This window comes from Cinclus cinclus, chromosome Z (assembly GCF_963662255.1).
Source record: "Cinclus cinclus chromosome Z, bCinCin1.1, whole genome shotgun sequence".
NCBI lineage: Eukaryota > Metazoa > Chordata > Aves > Passeriformes > Cinclidae > Cinclus > Cinclus cinclus.
Genome location: NC_085084.1, coordinates 12537593 through 12555789, shown reverse-complemented (window position 1 = coordinate 12555789; position 18197 = coordinate 12537593). Strand labels below are relative to the sequence as shown.

The window sequence follows — 18197 nt, the reverse complement described above, 5'->3', positions numbered from 1 at the left end:
TTCTGTAAACACAACAGTCACCTCTAAATGAGCTATTACAACTCAGGAAAGAGTTTGGAGTGATTGTGAGTAGCTCTCTGAGAACATCAGTGACTGCTCAATGGCAGTCAGAAACCCTCAAAGCACATAGGATGTTAGGAATTATGAGGTATCGAGAACAAAACAGAAAAACATCGTCATTCCACTCATTATGTGGGCCCTCATGCTAAACACTGCATGAAGTCTGGACATCATATCAAAAAGGATATGAAGAATTAAAAAGAAATACAGAGGAGGGTTGTAAGGATGATCACAGGCATGAAATGCTTTTCAGACAAAGAAAGATTAAACAAAGATTCTTCAGCTTGGAAAATAGATGGCTGAGGAAGGAATATGACAAATCTATAAAATCATGAAAGGTGAAGAGAAGATGAATAGGGAATGGGATTTTGCTTTTTTCATAATAGAGGACCTAAGGGGCATCAAGTTTAAATTATCAGGCAGGAGATCTCTACTGAAAGAGACAGTATTATTTCATATATGTCCCAATTATATTGTGGAACTCATTGCTACAGAATACTATCAAGGAGAGAGGTATAAATGCAGTCAAAAAACCATTTGACGATATTAAGGTGGGATAGGTGCCTTGAACTATTGTACATGCTTGCCTAGTTATATAAACTGTGGCTTGCAAGGTTCCAAAGTTACTGGCTGTCAAGCATCACTCTATAACCACTCTGTTTTGTAACTGTTTCCCTACGCAATCTGCCAGTTGTCAGAAACAGGATCTTGGACCTTGGTCTGACTAATACGGCTCTCACATATATATATATATATATATATATATATATATATATATGTATGTATGTATGTATGCATGTATGTATGTATATGCAGCCTTTTAATGTGAATATTTTAGAGATGAAAACAATTTTTCTTTCTTTTAACCTTGTCACACATCACAAAGTTGGTATATTGGCTTTCCATTTTCTGTCAGCTGATAATGAAGATGGCAGTGCTGTGATTTTTGAATATCTGGAATGTATTTCAGGACTGTGTTCCGTGGAGTGTGCTTTTTTCAGCATGATTTTAGTAGGGAATGTAAATGCTGTGCTTCAAGGGTTTAGCATGAAGGCATTTTATGTTCTCTGTCTTCCTTAACTTCAACCTTGTGTGTAAATCCAACTTGCTGCCTCTGTTTTGTTTTCTTAGGTGGCAGCTTCAGTCTTGGGTACAAAAATGATTTTTTTTTTTTCAGATATGAAAGTAAGACCAATTGGCAGATCAGGAGAGCTTGCCTGTTACCATATTATGCCAGCATCTTTGACCAAACAATTCTGAACATTTTTCCTACACAGAGGCCAAGATCCATGTTGCATTATTGTTACTATAAAGCATTGTACTTCTAATTATGTTCAACATGTACTATTGGACTTGAAAATTTTAATGAAGAGTCTCATATTTAGGAAGAGGCCATTCAGTTACTACTTCTGACTTTTAATTTTGTGCTCCATTGAAGGTTATACTAGGAATAAAAGAAAAGCTGTAGTTTTTCTAGCCAGATGAAGTATTTGTATTTCTCTAATTTTAGTGGCATAATCAGTGGTTGATCTTTGCTCTTCTTTAGCTGTTGAGGACAAATAGAGTGCGCTTCTGATTTAACTGCATCTTTAACAGCTTCTGGGGAAGCCTGAGACTGAAGTTTAAGTAATTTGTAATATGTTGTAGTGGTTTTAAGCCCAGCTGGAAATTAAGCACCCTGCAGCTGCTTGGTCAACCCTCCTTTTACCTCCCCCAACACCAGTGGAATGGGGAGGAGCATAAAGATAATAAGACAAAAAACAAGTAATGTGCAATGCTAGACCCCAATTCCCAAACCCAGACTGGCCATGCGTCTGGGTAACTCCCCACCGGAGTTATGGGTCATTTATCATCCTGGGCATGATGCTCTGTGGTGTGGAATATTCTTTTGCCAGTTCAGGGCACCTGTCCCAGCTGTGCTTCCTCCAGGTTTGTTCTGCATACCTTCTCACTGGCATAGCATGAGACAAGGAAACGGAAGTCCTTGACTTTGGATAAACACAACTTAGCAAAAAACCAAATTATCAGTGTGCTGTCAATACCATTCTTGTTCTGAAGCCAAACCACAGCACTGTATCAGCTACTGAGAAGAAGCTAAATCTATCCTCGCTGAAACCACGACACATGTTTAATTGGAAATGGCAGTGAAATACCTCACTTGGGAAAATCTTCTCTTTCCTTTTTCACTTCAATAGGTAAAAGTTCATCCAAGAATTATTTTTCTTTGAGAAACAATGGTCTGTTATCTCCAATGCACATTTCTTTTGCTGATTTTGTTACCTAAATGAAGTTAATACTTGTTGATAAAATTTCCACAGATTTTAGGTTTATTCAGTTAGTTGTGGTAATATAGCTGCCTGTAATATTGATTAGCAGTTCTCAGTTTAACATTTTTGATTGAAAAATTCTATATCAGGATTCTCAGTACTGTGGAGACTTAAACTAAAGTTAGTTGGTGAGATTTATGTTGGAACGCATAGATGATGACTTCATCATGGGAAGCAAATTAGCAGATTTTTCTTTCCACCAGCTGCTCACAATTCTCACAATCTTTTTTGAATCTTTTCAGTTTGAATTCTGCTTATTTGCTGTGTTCTTTCCTTCAGTTACAATTTATATCTACTTTATAGGCTCAAAGCTTGTAATTTTTGTCATGTTTCTTAACTGAAAAAAGAAAAGTACTTAGTAAGAGAAATAATAAGAAAAATACTAGTGGATTCTTTTCCCTTTTCAACACTAAATCTTATAAACATCTAATAAGTAAAGTAAAAGACTTCTGGAGCCCTGTCAGGTTTCATACGTCTTGGGTTAGTAATGCCTAATTGTTGATGTGGTAGCGTGGATGACAATAAGATTAGATTGCAAACATAGTTTGATTTTACTCTATGTACTGGTAACAGCTGTGGAAAATATTAACTAGTGTGCTGCTGAAATACTTAATAGACTGATATTACTGTATTAGGTGAAAACTCATTTGAGACAGAAACCATATGGAAAAAGAAATTCAGTGTTTGAAAACATGAGGAATCTCATAGTATGTGTAGAAATCTCACCATAGCTGCCTACATTCGTGAACTTTAAGGAATTATTGTGCATTGGGATAAAAGTCCAAGAAAAATAAAATTAAACAGTAGTTTTAAACAGTAAATTATCAGTGCAATTTAGATAGATTTGGCATACCTAGTTACGGATTACTGGAAGATTGTTTTCACCTGTAAATAACAATGTTGAATCAAATTGTTAAATTAATCTAAAAACATTTTCCTGTATTTATTCAGTTTGGATTAAGCAATCAGAAATCAGTGTCCATGAGTAGGTCCAGAAGAACAAGTGGCTAATAAATGCAAATTATTTTATGTGGCTACAGTGTGTCTGGCATTAAATGGTATTCTGTATTGATCTGTCAGTAAAGTAAGGTTGTGTTGTGTGTAGGAATGACCTTTATGTGCATTCTTTAGTGAAAGCTGGATCTAATGAATTACTACTGCTTGAAGGTAAATTAGCTTGACAAAAGGTTTCTAAATGTGTTTAATTTTGGGAAAAGAAACAAAACTAAATTTTTGTTATTATCTTGGTAGATATTTTTAGCTGTTTAAAATTAACTAATTTGTAGAAATGTGAATTAGCTGTATCTTCTAGTGCATATGATTATTAAGTGCTAGTATTTCCTATATGCTATACAATATTTTGGTTTATAAGTGCTAAATCCCAAAGCTAAGTTACACATTAGTTTGAAATGCAAATTCACAACATTCTTTTCCTAATTTTAGTGTTGAAAATATTCAGTTCATGGGTAGAAGTCAGTTACCCGTTGCCAAGTACTATCTGAGATTGAGTGTTGCCTGACTTTTTACCTAATGTTTCACCTTTTAAGGTGTCAATACTGCTATTTTAGTAGCAGCAGCATGATCTGTCTGTAGCCCCAGTCTTTTCAATAGAATATATTCATTACTGTATTTTCTGTTTTTGCACAAACTGTGAGAGAAAGTGAGTACATTTCTTATGCAAACTCTGAGGCACGTGAGATGCTACTTTATTTTGGAACAGGTGAATAAGGTCTTCAGTGCTATGGCAAATATTGAAGAGAGACATGATCATTCTTTCATTTACAGATTTGTTCTTTTCAAGTAGCATCATTGACTTCATTTAAAAAAAAAGGGGTTGGTAGGACTTATATTTTTAAAAGTCTGAAAATGCACGCAGGATTAATTTTTCCTATTCAAAGGGTAGTTAAGAATACATACCCATATATGAGAAAAAACTAAGACATTCAAATAGCCAATTCCTTCATTCTCAACATGGGGATCATAACCTGAACTCTTTTTCTTCTCTTTTGCAGAGAATGTTCCTAGCATGTGGACAGTTAGGCTGTAGGGCTGGAGGGGTCTGGAGTACAGTAGGAGGGGGAGATGTGCCTGTTTTGTTATTTCTTTTTTATGTATTCACATGGCAGAAGGAGAAAAACAAGTAGACATGAGGAATTTTTTTGTCCTCATGGTATTTACATCAGGACGGTTCTTTTGTCTTGAGACAGGCTTTCTAAACCAAGTGTAAAAATTTTAGTTTATATTAAAAAACAAAGTGCTTTATTCACTTAAAGACAAAATGTGCTATTAGTTTGTAATTTGCTGAATATCAAAGCTAATTGTTTGTCTCTTCCTACAGCAAAGTAGCTAAGCATTGTTCCTGGTACAGGAGGACTCTTAATGAAGCTATTATTTAGAAACAAATTGGACTGCTATATTTTACTATGCCTATCCTATAAAATTTGTAACAGACAAATTTACAGTACTGGTTCCTGTGTAACTTACGGAGTATTTATGTTGAGGTGGTTGATTTGGAACTCTCCAGGATTGTTTTTTTTTTGTATTATGTAAGAATTTAGTATTGCTTCAGGCATATCAGAGGTGAGAAATTACATGCTCCTTTCCCTCTTGCCACCTCCAATTGCTCATTTATGGACTTGTTCCTTTCCTGTAAATTTTTGTAAACAACTTATGTTTTAAAGCTTAAGCACACCTTTTAACCCTTTTCTTAATCTTAAACGTACCTTAAAATATGGTATGTTTATATGTTTCAAATTTACATTCCGTATTTTGCTTTATTTTTATTTTGTCTTGGGCACACGTGCATTTAAGTGGTCGTTAAATGGTGAATGTTTTTATATAAATTTGGTAGATAACTTACTAACTACAGGTTTTATTTCAAGGAATTTTACTGATGTGTTAAAATGTGTTGTCGTCTGTAATTGCAGGTTGATGCAATTGAGACTGAACCAAAGAGCTTTATCTTTATGAGTGAAGATGCATTAGTAAATCCTGACAAACTGTTGGTCCTAATTCATGGTAATGGTGTTGTCAGAGCTGGTCAGTGGGCTAGGAGACTCATAATTAATGAAGATCTGGACAGTGGGACCCAGATACCGTACATAAAGAGAGCTATTGAGGTAAGTGAAAGTTCAAGGATGCAAGGTTGTGTGTGCTGTGGATGTGCACATGTGTTCCTGTGTGTAGTGTGAGCTGTGAACCTGCGATGTTTTAATTTTTTAATCAGTATTCTGTTATGTTACTGTGTGAACACTTTGTGATGGAAATACATTTTTTTATTTTATTGTAACTCTTATTCTAGTGGAACTAAGGTCTTGCAGTGCAATAGAATTTAGTTGCGCGTCATGTTGTTGTGTTGGAACTGCCTTGTAGTTTAATACGGCAGATACTATGACAAGAGCGCTTAGCAGGTGATGCGATGCAGCAGAAGCCACTACAGAAATTTGTTACAATTTGGATTGTTTTCTTTTATATTTCATTAAGTTTGTACATGTTATTGTTCAGTGACTGCTGCAATCTAATCGTGACATGAGCTTTCATGATAACAAGCAATCTTTTTTACTAGGCTTGTACTGAATTTATTAGAGGCACAGTCATCTTCAGATTTGCACTAAATACCGGTTCATTCTTGTTTACTTTTCAATATTTGACAATAGAAGACATATCTTGCTGGCACTATTTTGTTATATCTGTTTGAGAGACAGTGGACAGTCTGTGTTATGTTTTTGTCATTGGAGCATTGCAGGTGTAATTCATCATGTGCACCCTGCTACCTAGAGGAAACTTCCTATAGTAAACATTAGAAGAGCTTATTTAAGGCTCACTGTTCCTGTTATATTTGTCAAGTTAAGCTAATGTTCGACTCTAAATATCAGTGTTGTCACTGTTACTGTTGCATATTCTGCTAGATGATTTTTTGTGGTTGATGAATAAGTTTTGCAGCTGTCTTTAAAATATTCATGATAAAAACCAGCACTTTTTACAATAAAGCAAAGAAAGCATATAAAAACATTAGGTCATTAAGATACTTTTGGTTTGTTTTACTCAATATGAAAGCACCAGACTACAATTTGTGAGAGAAAGAAACCTAGCCTGTGAAAGTGAGGCTTGTCTTTTTCTAACATAAAGTTTTTTATTCATTTTAAACCAAGATTCAGAGACTGAACAAAAAGTGTCTCAGGATTACTGAGTACAGGTGTATGGTAGGTCCAGCATGGGACTTCTAGGGCTAGTTCCAAAATGTTTCCCAAGAAACCCAAATAGCTGTAGCTACTTCATGTACTTCTTTATGCTTACATACTTGCATTTTTGTTCTTTCCTAGAGATGCTGCTGTTTTGAGTAACATAACAGACCGAGTATTTGAAACTGGGATATTAACCCTGATTTAACAGATAATTTAAATGGGTTATTTCTAAAAGAGAAGAGTTATAGTTCTTTTTGCTCTTTCGTTTTTTTTTTTAATTTCTTTTGTGCAATGATTTGTGCCTGTATGACAGAGATCAGACCTGTTTTCTCAAATGGCTGTTATACCTAAAACCAGTTTATCTCTGCATTTTGAATGCTTGTTAAAAAAACAAGACAGAAAAAATCCAAGTTGTTGGATGAGAAAATATTTTTACAAAAATGTAATCATTATATAACATTGGTACATTAAACTTTGTGTTATTATCTCTGAGCTTTTGCTTAATATGGTTTTTTAATTCATAGTTCTCATTAGTTCAGTAATTCTACCTACTATAAAACCCACTGTTCCTTTTCGTCATCTTAAAATTCTGGTAAGTGTACTAATGTTTAGGACACATATTATTTACAGTGATTTTTTTTTTATGCAAAATGAAGAGTGGATTGTATTCAGTTGTGTTAAATCAAATTCAGTTATGTCATTAAATGTGTTGCTATTTCTTTTATATCCTGTAACCCCTGTACTGGGAATGGTTGTGTATCTGGTTAGATGAGGCAGTATTTTATGGAAGTTGAACCTCATTTAAAGTATTGAGAATAATTTGGTTATGACTAAAAAGAGAATACTTATAGGTAAATGCTGATGTCATGTCAGCTTCAGGTACAGATCATATAAATTACATTTCTAAATGCTGGAAATTATGGTAGGCTGAGTGTAAGGACTCCATATAACAAAAAATAATATTAAAAATTGCATCCGTTATTCTGGTGTTCAGTCTTCTACTTGATTTAGTCACTTCTGTCACTTATGAAATGAAAATAAGTAGCCTTGATGATAAATAGCATGAACGAAAATTGTGCTAATCCCTCATGCAACATTATTTGACGTAGGGAATTATTTTCCTAGATCTTTCTCTGTTTCTGGTAAGGAGAGGTCTCATTCTTGAGTGAAACCAACAGACCTTATCAAAGCATCAGTGCTGATGACAAGAGAGCATGAATTTTTGTTATAATGGAATTGCGTGAATTTGAAGTGGATAATGATAATGTAGGATTTGAAAATTGCCATGGTCTGTTGTGACTTTGCAACACATGCAGGCATTGCAGCCGGCTTAAAATATATGCTGAAGACTGGGTTCTAATTAAAAAAAAATAAAAGTTGAAAATTACAAAAAATAGTGCTTGAATGTCCTTTGTGCAGGGACTAATTCAGAAATATCTGCTCTTTAAAAACAAAATAACCACACAAGCAAAAAGCCATCCTCTAAGTAGGCTGAAAACCAAAACTTTGCTACTTTTCTCTGTACTTCTCAGTTCATTTCTTGGAAAAACTGAAAACAGGGATGCCATGGCTGACATTGTCAGTGAGCAGTGGATTGAGCAGGATGATGCTGATACATATAAAGAGGAAGTTAAGGGAAGAGTAGAAACTATTTCTCTCTGATGGAACACTTCTGAGGAAAAAAGTATTGAGAAACCCTGTTTCTCAAGCATGTGTGGAACAAGGGAGCAATGTACAGGCTTAAAATTTTGCATTTTAAACTGCCAATATTTTGGGGATGCTGCACATTTTAAAGAAAAGATTCAAAGAGAAATATCCTGGTGAGAATTCAAGTAGCTAAAAATACATTTTTCTTTTCATTTGTGCAATTCCTGTTGGTAATGCTGCTCCTTCCATGTTTTCTATCAAACCCTATTGTGTTGATTTGATCTTTTGTGTAAGAGGTGTTGTGAATAGTTGACAAGGGTTTATGTGAAGAGATAACATTATTGTGTTAATTTGAAAATTCAAACTTGGTAGTGTAGAAGAGATGTTGAAATATGAACAAAGAGAACAAATAAGCAACTAGATAGAGAACAGATTGTTGGAAAAGAAGGCGGGATAAAATTGTACACAATGTGAAAAACACGTGTAAATACATTAAAATGTGGTAGGACAAAACCTGTTTTAGAAAAAACAAGTATTGAAAAGAAAAAAAGCTATTAAGGCAGTAAGAATGTAACAAAAGGTAAATTAAAATAAATACTAAGATATTTAAAACAAAAGAAACTGGCAATGTTCTATATATACAGTAAAAAAATATTGAACAGATTTGTTGTTTTGGCAAAATAGAAATTTTCTATTGAAACTTTCTCTAGTGGAAAACCGATTTTTGTCAGAAGCAGTTATCTGGTGCATGTGAGACTAAAGTCCCTCCCCTGGGAATGAGTGACTGTTCCATTTATAATGAGAATTCTACTCTGAGGATATTCCACTTTTTATTAAAAAGTAAATGTAAATTATATAAATAAATAAATAAATGTCGATTAAAGGAGTAATTTTAATCTGTCTCTTCTATATTTTGCCTAAATGGCTTGTCCAGGTTGGTATAATGAGGCTCTTCTCAGATCAGTTATTGTTTAGCCATGCGTTCAATAACTGAAGTAATGCCAGGAAAAGGTGATGAAAGAGGCAAATTCTTCAACTTAAGGATGAGTACTTTGGATGTCAAGAATTAAACATTTACGGCCCTGGTTTCATAGTGGTTATTCAGGGGCTCCCTTTGTTAGAGAAGGAGAGGCCGAAGTTGTTGTACTTGGAGAGGAGATTTGTTCACTGGGGAAACAGAAGCTCACCTTGCCTTTGTTGGACATTGTGAGGAGTTTGAGAGTACTACTGTCTTTGATACCTCTCCTCTAGGGAATAAAGAGGATATCAGCTTACTGCATGAGTACAGGGAAACAGTTAGATGTTTTCTAAGTCTTTGGAAATTCAATACATTTGTTACCTGAGATAGCTCTGGTCACAGGGATGCTAATAAAATTCAACCACAGCAATTGTCACTTATAAAAATGAAAAACCGTCTAAGAATTGTTGCCTTATTTCAGATTCAGATATTAAGAGATCTTAGATACTTATATTATTATTGTGTTATATTTAAAAGAGAATTGATACTTGACATATAGCTGGAAAACAAGTTCTTCAAAGAACCTGGACAATTTTTTCTGAGTAGAGCAGCACCTAAAAATCCGACTTATCATGAAAAACAAAAAGGCAAAGATTTGCATGAGATGGGTATTAGCTGTGCAAATGTTTCTTTAACAACTGTTAAAACATGGTTTTCAGTTTCGGTTGTCTGTTGTGTTTTTATTACTCTTTTTATTTTTGTTTTTTTTACAATCTGTTCTCTTTGGTCAAAATACTGGATTTATTCACTTATATTAATGTCATTAATTTGTAAAAAACTGTCAGGTTGGCAATATTTACTAAGAATTGGTTATGGTTATTACTTTTGTCAGTATGCAGTAATATGTCATTAGTTGTGTAAGGCAGTTGAATGGAGCAACAAAATCGTTCAGTGTAACAGCAGTAAATTTTTCCACTATAAATTTTATGTAGTTTAGCAGTCTTAATGGTTAGTAACTTGTATGGTAACACATACTATTTTTTATTTTCTCTTTCCATTTCACAAAAATCAGTCAGTTTCAATAGTGGATATTTATATATTGCTGCCCAGAAATTATGTTATGTTTAAATTACACTAATGAAAATTCTTGCTAAAAAACTTCTAAATCTGACTTTTAAGTATAGAATTATTTTGTTAGACAAACATACTTTTTGGTTTGGTCTTACATTTTATACAAGCTTAGCATAATATCAATAATATGGGCAAGTGACACTTTCTGGGAAAAAAAAGCAGGTGACATTTCACTGCAATTATAGTTCAATTAATATTCATGTACCTTTTATGTCTTCTATGTGTATTGTTGCAGAAGGATGTTAAAATACCTCATTTATTTATTAATGGTCAGTTACAGTGTCAGAGCAATCATAATCTTACGTGGGTTTTCTAATATAGTGCTGAACCATCGACTTTCACTAAAATGGGCAATAATTTGCTGTATTGTTTTATTTCAAATGCTACTTTTCTGACTGTGGTATATGTACTTGGCTTATTCATTCTGTCGGACCACAGAGCTAGCATGGCTTGTAAAATCCTTTTTTGCAGAGAAAGCCTGTGTTTAGAACTCCCACTTTTGTGGTAATTACACTAAAAAAAATTAGAGGTTTTTGGATGATGCGTTGAGCTCTCTCTAAAAACACAAACACAAATGACAATGTAGTACTAAATAATGAGCTCACGTATAATTGGTTTTAAATCCACCATACTCTGCAAAGAAAATTTAAAAATCAGTATATTTTAATTATTTCAAAAGCATTTTATGAGGTATTAATAATCTCTCAAATGCTAGTCACCAAGCAGATAGAAGGAAAATGTGGGTAGTTGAAAGCAATATTAATTGATCACAAAATACATAGTAATACATGACAAACTGTATAGGAGTTAGTACGTCAGAAATTCAAGAAAAGGTTAAAAGCTTAGACTAATTCTGAGCTGACAGGGTATATAAACCCACACCAGCCCCCATGCCAACAGAGGAAAACAATGAGATGACAGCTCTACTGTTTGGAGAGGGTTTGCTAACGACAGCTTATTCCTTTATGATTTCAAGTCTTGACAGAAGACAGGTCTGCTTGTTGCATCATGGCAGATGTATCATTACCTTCTGGCCCTGTCATGACTGAACTGGAAAGAAAAACCCCACTTGCAATTCTAAAAGTCTCTTTGGAATTTAGTGCATCCTTTCCAAGATACATTTGCCATTGTTCTGTTAATTGTGTGTATTACATTCTTACAGTTTTCTGTGCTTCATGATTTGATAATACAGAGATATTTAGAGATTGCTTTGTCTTCTTCTATTCTGCTGATTGTCATGTTTTAGACTTAGTAGCACCCTGTGTTATTTCACTCCTAGTTTGTCAGTGACCCAAGAAAATCACTGTTCAAGATAAAAATACTTGTATAAATGTGGCTTGAAAATATTTTTTTGTCCATTCAGACTGTTTCAGCCATTTTTTAATTGGCTAAGTATTAGGTTATGGGCACTCAGTGAATATTTAAAATAATCACCATCATTTTAAGAAAAAAGTTTAATATGAGTTTAAATGGCCTTTTTCATCATATGCATATTAAGAGTCTTCCTTTCCACACCACGACCCTTCCCCCCCATTCAACTTGTTGGATACCCAACAGTGACTCTGGAGACTTAAAAAGGAGTAAGAAGGGGTGTGGATTTTTGAAAGTATGTCAAAAGCCTTGGGGTTTGGATATGATCAGAATTTCAATAGAGGTTGAGATGAGTTTAAATGCATAGAAGGGGAACATAAAAATCTTGTTTAATTTCTGTCATGTTGTTCTTTTTTTAGTCACTCTGATGTCTTTTTCAAATCTGCTTTTCTCTCAAGCTTTGTGGTACTATATTCAAGATCTGGGCTTTCTCCTCTTTGTATTTCGTTTTAACTGCTGATCCCTTTTCTGTGGTGCTTCTGCCTTTAATATCAGCTGAAGCGGTCTGAATTGCTGAATCAAAGCCATTTTGGGAGAGAGACAGTGTTTAAGATTGTGCAGGGTGAGATTCTCTGGGTAGAAGGTAACACTTCCTGCAGTTATAATCAATGCACTTGACACTTTCAAAGGCAAGAGAAGCCATGACTTGCTCAGGGGTTAAACTTTTTAAATAACTTCCCTTGGGAAAAATGCCATCAATAAAATGGAATAATTAGTTGAAGATTCTTGAGTAGCCCAGGTTTAAAAAGAAAAGATTAGAGATAGCTCAGGTTTGCACTTCTACTGTATTTTCCCTCCCATTTGTTTTTCAAACTATGAGCTTTTGTTTAAATGTGTGCAGTATTACTGAATCAGTCTGCCTCAAAGGTAATATCATCTACTTAAGACAGTGCATTAATTTTATAGTCTTATTGTCTGTGTAGTCTAATAACTGTAAGAATGGAGATCAAATTCTATAAAAATATAACTTTAGATTCGCTAACTTTCTCATTTTCTACCTACACATTTAATCTGCAAGTAGTCATTTTGGCTAAGAAAACATTTGCAACTTTGAACCTTAATAAATAAGCTTAAATTGTAATATAAATTTGATAATTTTAAAATTTAGGTCTAAGTAGCATTATATGGACATTGTGTATATATGATCATTAATTTCTATAGACACAAAGATGTTTATGCTGAAATTCATCCTGCTTTGCAATTATTGTGTTTGATAATTGCATATTTTGGGAGAAATTTATTGATGTTTTAATGATATTTTTTTCATATAATAATTTTCATTGAGGCAGCTATTTTGAAAGGCAAAGCCTGACTAAAAATGGTGCTTTAATATGTAGTGTAGTATATGCTTACTCTACAAAATACCAATAAATAATGTATGAATGGCTTTGGAATAAAAGGTTCTTACCTTTCATTAATTATTTACTTATTTGAACTTTTTCTTAAGGGAAATAAAATCACAGACAGTACTCTGCAACTGTAACTAAACAAGACTTTCTAAAGTACATAACCAATGTTTTTCAGAAATACAACACTGTATTTTGTAGTAAGTTGCATTGGAATGAGATCTGTACTACCAGAACAGGTTATTTGGTAGATATTATGCTGCATACATATTTGTTACAAAATGTTAGCAAGGAGGTATAGGCTAGTCTTAAGTCCAGCAAGGTGTGAGTATTTCTGTTTGATTTTGGGGATATGCCTGTGGCAAGCTGGCTGTGGAACTGTGACTTTTTAATTGCTCTGAAATCCATCTGTTTCTTTACAAATTTTCAATGTATTATTTATTTTAAATTAATGATATGTATGTCATTTGAAAGATGGATGGGTAAATGCATAGTAGTATGATTATACTTGGAAATGGAGTAATTATGTGTGGTTGTAGTTATGTAGTTGTAATCCAGTGTTGTTTGATTTAGAAAATTTGAGTCTGTGGAAGTTTCATAGCTTTGTAGTTGTTTATGTCTGAACACAGTACATACAAATAACATGTAGTTTTAGCTGATTTGCTGTGGTGGGGGCACATTTCATTGTGGGATCATCCAGTAAAGCTGTGGTAGGGGCACCAGTACCTTCACAGGATGGTATGATTTAGGATGGAAACTTTGCTAGGCTTTACTTTCATGTGTGATAAACTATGCAAGTATGCTCATCTTATCATGGAATAGAGATTTTCAAGTGCCTTTCTTATGTTTTTTTGACAGCATTTTCTGTTCAGGTGATCCTGTCAATGATAGTTGTGAATACAGATTTTTGAGAGTGTCAGCATGATAAATGAAATCATAGAATCATTAGAATTGAAGAGGACTTCTAATATTATTGAGTCAAACTGTTTACACAGCACTTCCAACTCTACCATATTCCTACATGCCTCATCTACGCATTGTATAAATACCTTCAGGAATGGTGATACCACCGCTGTCCTCTGCAGCCCACGCCGGGGGTTGACAACCCTTTCTGTGAAGAAATTTCTTGCCATATTCAATCTGGCATAACTTGAGGCCATATCCTCTCATCTGATGACCTGTTATCTGGGAGAAGACACAGATCCCAGCTGGTTATAACCTCCCTTTCAGAGTTGTAGAGAGTGACAAGGTCTCCCCTGAGCCTCCTTTTCTCCAGGCTAAACACTCTCAGCTCCCTCAGCTACTCCTCATAGGACTTGTGCTCCAGACCCTTCAGCAGGTCTGTTGCCCTTGCCTGGACATGCTCCAGCACACAAACCTTTTAAAAGCATAATTTTAAGAGGAATGATCTTTACTTACTAAGATTCCTCTCCTATAATATGGGGTGATCTATTAATTGTTCATTAGCTGACATATTAATCTTAAGTGACTAGCTTCATTTTAATTTTTGAAAAAAATCAGTAGCCAGCACTTTTGTTCACATTCGGGAGAACATTAGTTCAGGAATCAAAAATACGATTGCAATTTTAAAATATTTTTCAAAAAGGTTTAGTCACTACCATTTAAAAATACTAAAATTGTCTTTTGACTTACTATATGTACACATGACTAAACTATCATCTAGATAATGTTAATGCATTATAATGTGTAAATTCTATTATTTATAATATATATCATAGAGTATTACATGTGTGTCATTTTAAGTATGGTATATGTATGTGTTTAATGTTACACTAAATTGCCAATACTCTGGAGTTTTCAAATGAATCAGTACTTAAAAGACTTAATTCAATGGTGAGATAAACATTTCCTTATTCATATAATGAAATACATATTTAAATTAAATTACCCCTTTTTTACAGTGCATTGAGCTGAAAAATACTAATTCTAATGCATAGGAATTCAAATAAAAAATTTATATGCTGTCTGCTTAACTACTTTAGTACTGTTCTAATAATGTACATTGCTGCTTCAGGTAATAAGAAAATAGATATGACAAAGACTTTGTTATGCAAATTAGCACAGGATTGTAACCTTTTGAAAATACAAAGATCTTTGGAATGATATATGTCCCTTTTGATCAAAAACTTTTAAAAGTTTAATAATTCTGTTAAAACAAACTAAAACTGGGGGTAATTGTCTTCTTTTCCCTGAAATGAACAAATTACAACATCAAAAAAACCTGAGAGTGAAGTATGTAGTAGGTCATTTACTGCTGCAGGCATTTTCTCTCCCTTCAGGATGTGCTTGTTTAGTTTCTCTCACTTTGTGCCTGTGGCACTCTTATGGTGAAACTCAGACATGTTCTTCCCCTTCAAGGAATCTCTAGGGTGGTGGATAACTTATACAAAATTAATAAATAGTGTTCCTTTTTTTTATTTTTACCCATCCCAGGCAATTAGTTACCCTCATGAGAAGAGTTGAGTTGCACAAAACATATTTATTAAAAAAAGTGTGCTTTTGCATAGAGTTAAACAGAGAAATTACACATAATAGGGTGAAATATGTTATTAAGAAAATTGAATTACTCAATTTTCAGTGATTCCTGTAGAGAAAATAATGGAATGGTGATAGTCCTTTATATATTGATTAACCTTTTTAAACCTAGAATATTTAAACATATGAAGGTATACGAGATTTTTAAAGGTTTTCTTTGCTGTTTTTTTGTTTTCTTCTAATTCTGGGTTTGTAAATTTAGTTTCCTTTCATCTCAACATTCAAGGAGTAACCTATTTAGAGGCTATTCAGCTGGATGATTATTTCTGGGGAAGACCAGCTGTACCATCTTGCATATTCAGAACCACTTGCTCTAGCATATTGCAGTGATGATCCTCTTAGGAGAAGGAGAGATTGGCATAGATAGCTTAACCTGTTATATTGTGTGCTACATTGCAGCCTCCATCTCTGTCATGCCAAAGGCAGTGAGACTTCAGATGGTTTTGGAGGGTAGGACACAAAATGAAGCTTAGGTTCTGGTATATGAGGGAAAACAACTTGATTTTTCCCCCTTTTTTCCTTTTTCCCCCCTTTTTGGTAGTTGTTGATTTTAATTGTCTGTTTAGCTGTGAAAGATGGAGTTGCACTTAATAGCGCAATGGTCTTACACTGTTGCTTGCTTCTAAATACTTAAAAGAATCCTAAAAAGTGACTTAATAAAATTAAATTATTATCATTATAATTAAATGTTATAATTTATTGTAAAGTTTGCCTCCTGAGTGTTACCCACTGCCATTTTAAGCTTTCCTTAAGAGTATATATTCTTAGCTAGTAAGTAAATATTCTTTTTTCTAAAAATCATCCGAAAAATACGGGCAGAAAATATTCATGGTGCTTCAGTGCACAGGTGATTGAGTTTCTGCTGACCCTCAGTAGCTGAACCTGTGTTTTGAATCCAAGCTCTTCCTCCAGTGTTGAGAGTAATGTGATTGAGTCTTCTGGAATGAGTCCTGAATGCTGATAACAGGAGGGTTTTCCATGAAATACAGAAGCTACTCATGTGGAATATGCACCTTCCACATCACGCATGGTTGAGATCAGATACAGGACTTTCAAGACTTGACAGCCCTGGTTTGTGAACAGTGATACTCATACTGAATTTAGGACTGTCTGAATGCTAATATTCAACTGATACCAGCTGATGATAAAAATAAGTGATTCCGAGATTCCATTTTAATGCTACAGTGTTGTTATTGTCAAATACTGAAAACAGTTATTACTACAATTGATTAAAATTATATTCATTAATTAATGTCTCACACTGAATCAAACAATTGCGGTCTTTGATTATGTGTTAGAAGAATATAATCAATTTGATCTTTCTTGTTAATGTTGGCATTTTTAGTTTTATTCATTGTATTGATACCCACCATATTAGTCCAGTGTTTCTTATTGCTTCATTTTGAAACCTTTCTTAAAATGCCACAATAAAGATGCTCCTAATTCAGATTAACCTGCCATCTCATACTGTATGTCCACCTTCTCTATATATATTGTCTTGTGAGATTTTTGGTACATTTAATTTATTTTTATAAAAGTAGTTTCATGCAGGTATGAAACATTGCAGGACAGGAGAGTAGTGGTAGTTCTAAAGGAAAAGTATGTTCAGCTGACGAAGCTGTTCAAATACCTTCCTTTTAGGTAAATAAGAAACGGTTTAATGTTTTTCTGATGGAAAAGAATATCTTTCTTCTAGCCTTATTTCTAGATAAGATTTTGGGAGCAGTTTTTTTGTATTTGGCAAGGACTCCAGCAGAAAATCATCTATTAATACCAAAAACAATCAAAATAAATATTTGCAAATTTGACTTCTTAGCAATTCCATGTTATTAGTATTTTGAAAATGTTATTCAACTCTCAAGTCCTTGTGTTTCTCTTTGAGATCTTATTTTAAAATGTAATCAACACTGTTTTTTACTTCCTAATGGTAATGGTTTTATGGTGTGATCATTTTACATTTGCAGGTTGGCAAGTACTTCTGTTGCAACTTTTTTTCTCTAAATTACATATTTTGAGTTTAAAAGCACTGCTTTCTGAAGTGCCTCTACCTGTGTATATGTATGCAGGTATATACATGTGTATGTAAAGAAAGGTACAGTGCATCCTAATTGTCTAGTTAGTCGTAATTTTTCTGTTTTATAAATGATAATATTAGATGTGGAACATTCAAGAAAAATAACAATTTCTACTTCTTTTGCTTTTGGAAGCTTCACATGACTTCTATGTTTTTCGAAATGCTGATAGTATTTTACAGTGCTGGAAAAGTACTGTTTCATGTTACTGTTTTCTTTGAGCCCAGTAATATATGATATATTATAAAGGAGGCATATTGACTATTTCTCAAAGCTAATGTTTCCAATATCAATCAGGTTAATTTGCTTTGTGATTTAATTTGATATAGCTGTTGCTATATGTATGCTGTATGTTGCATTTTATCCTCTGGATGTCCTTATTTGGTAACTCTTAAGTAGCAAACTCATAGAACTTGTAGAAATAGATAATAATTCTATAAAACCTAAAGATTCTTAGGAATGACAGTTGACAGTCTTATAAAAGCTTTATAGAACCTGAACAAATAGTTTTGCTGGATGTTGTCCTCAGTTAAATGGAATCTGTC

At 33.8% G+C, this 18197-nt stretch overlaps 1 protein-coding gene across 1 annotated transcript in view; it reads left to right on the top strand.

Annotated features, from left to right (window-relative positions):
- Positions 1-18197, top strand: part of ARB2A (ARB2 cotranscriptional regulator A) — a 238862-nt gene that overhangs the window by 41615 nt on the left and 179050 nt on the right. Inside the window, exon 6 of the mRNA XM_062513485.1 lies at positions 5315-5506. Coding sequence (XP_062369469.1) covers positions 5315-5506 — 192 coding nt within the window. The remainder of the gene's footprint in view (positions 1-5314; positions 5507-18197) is intronic.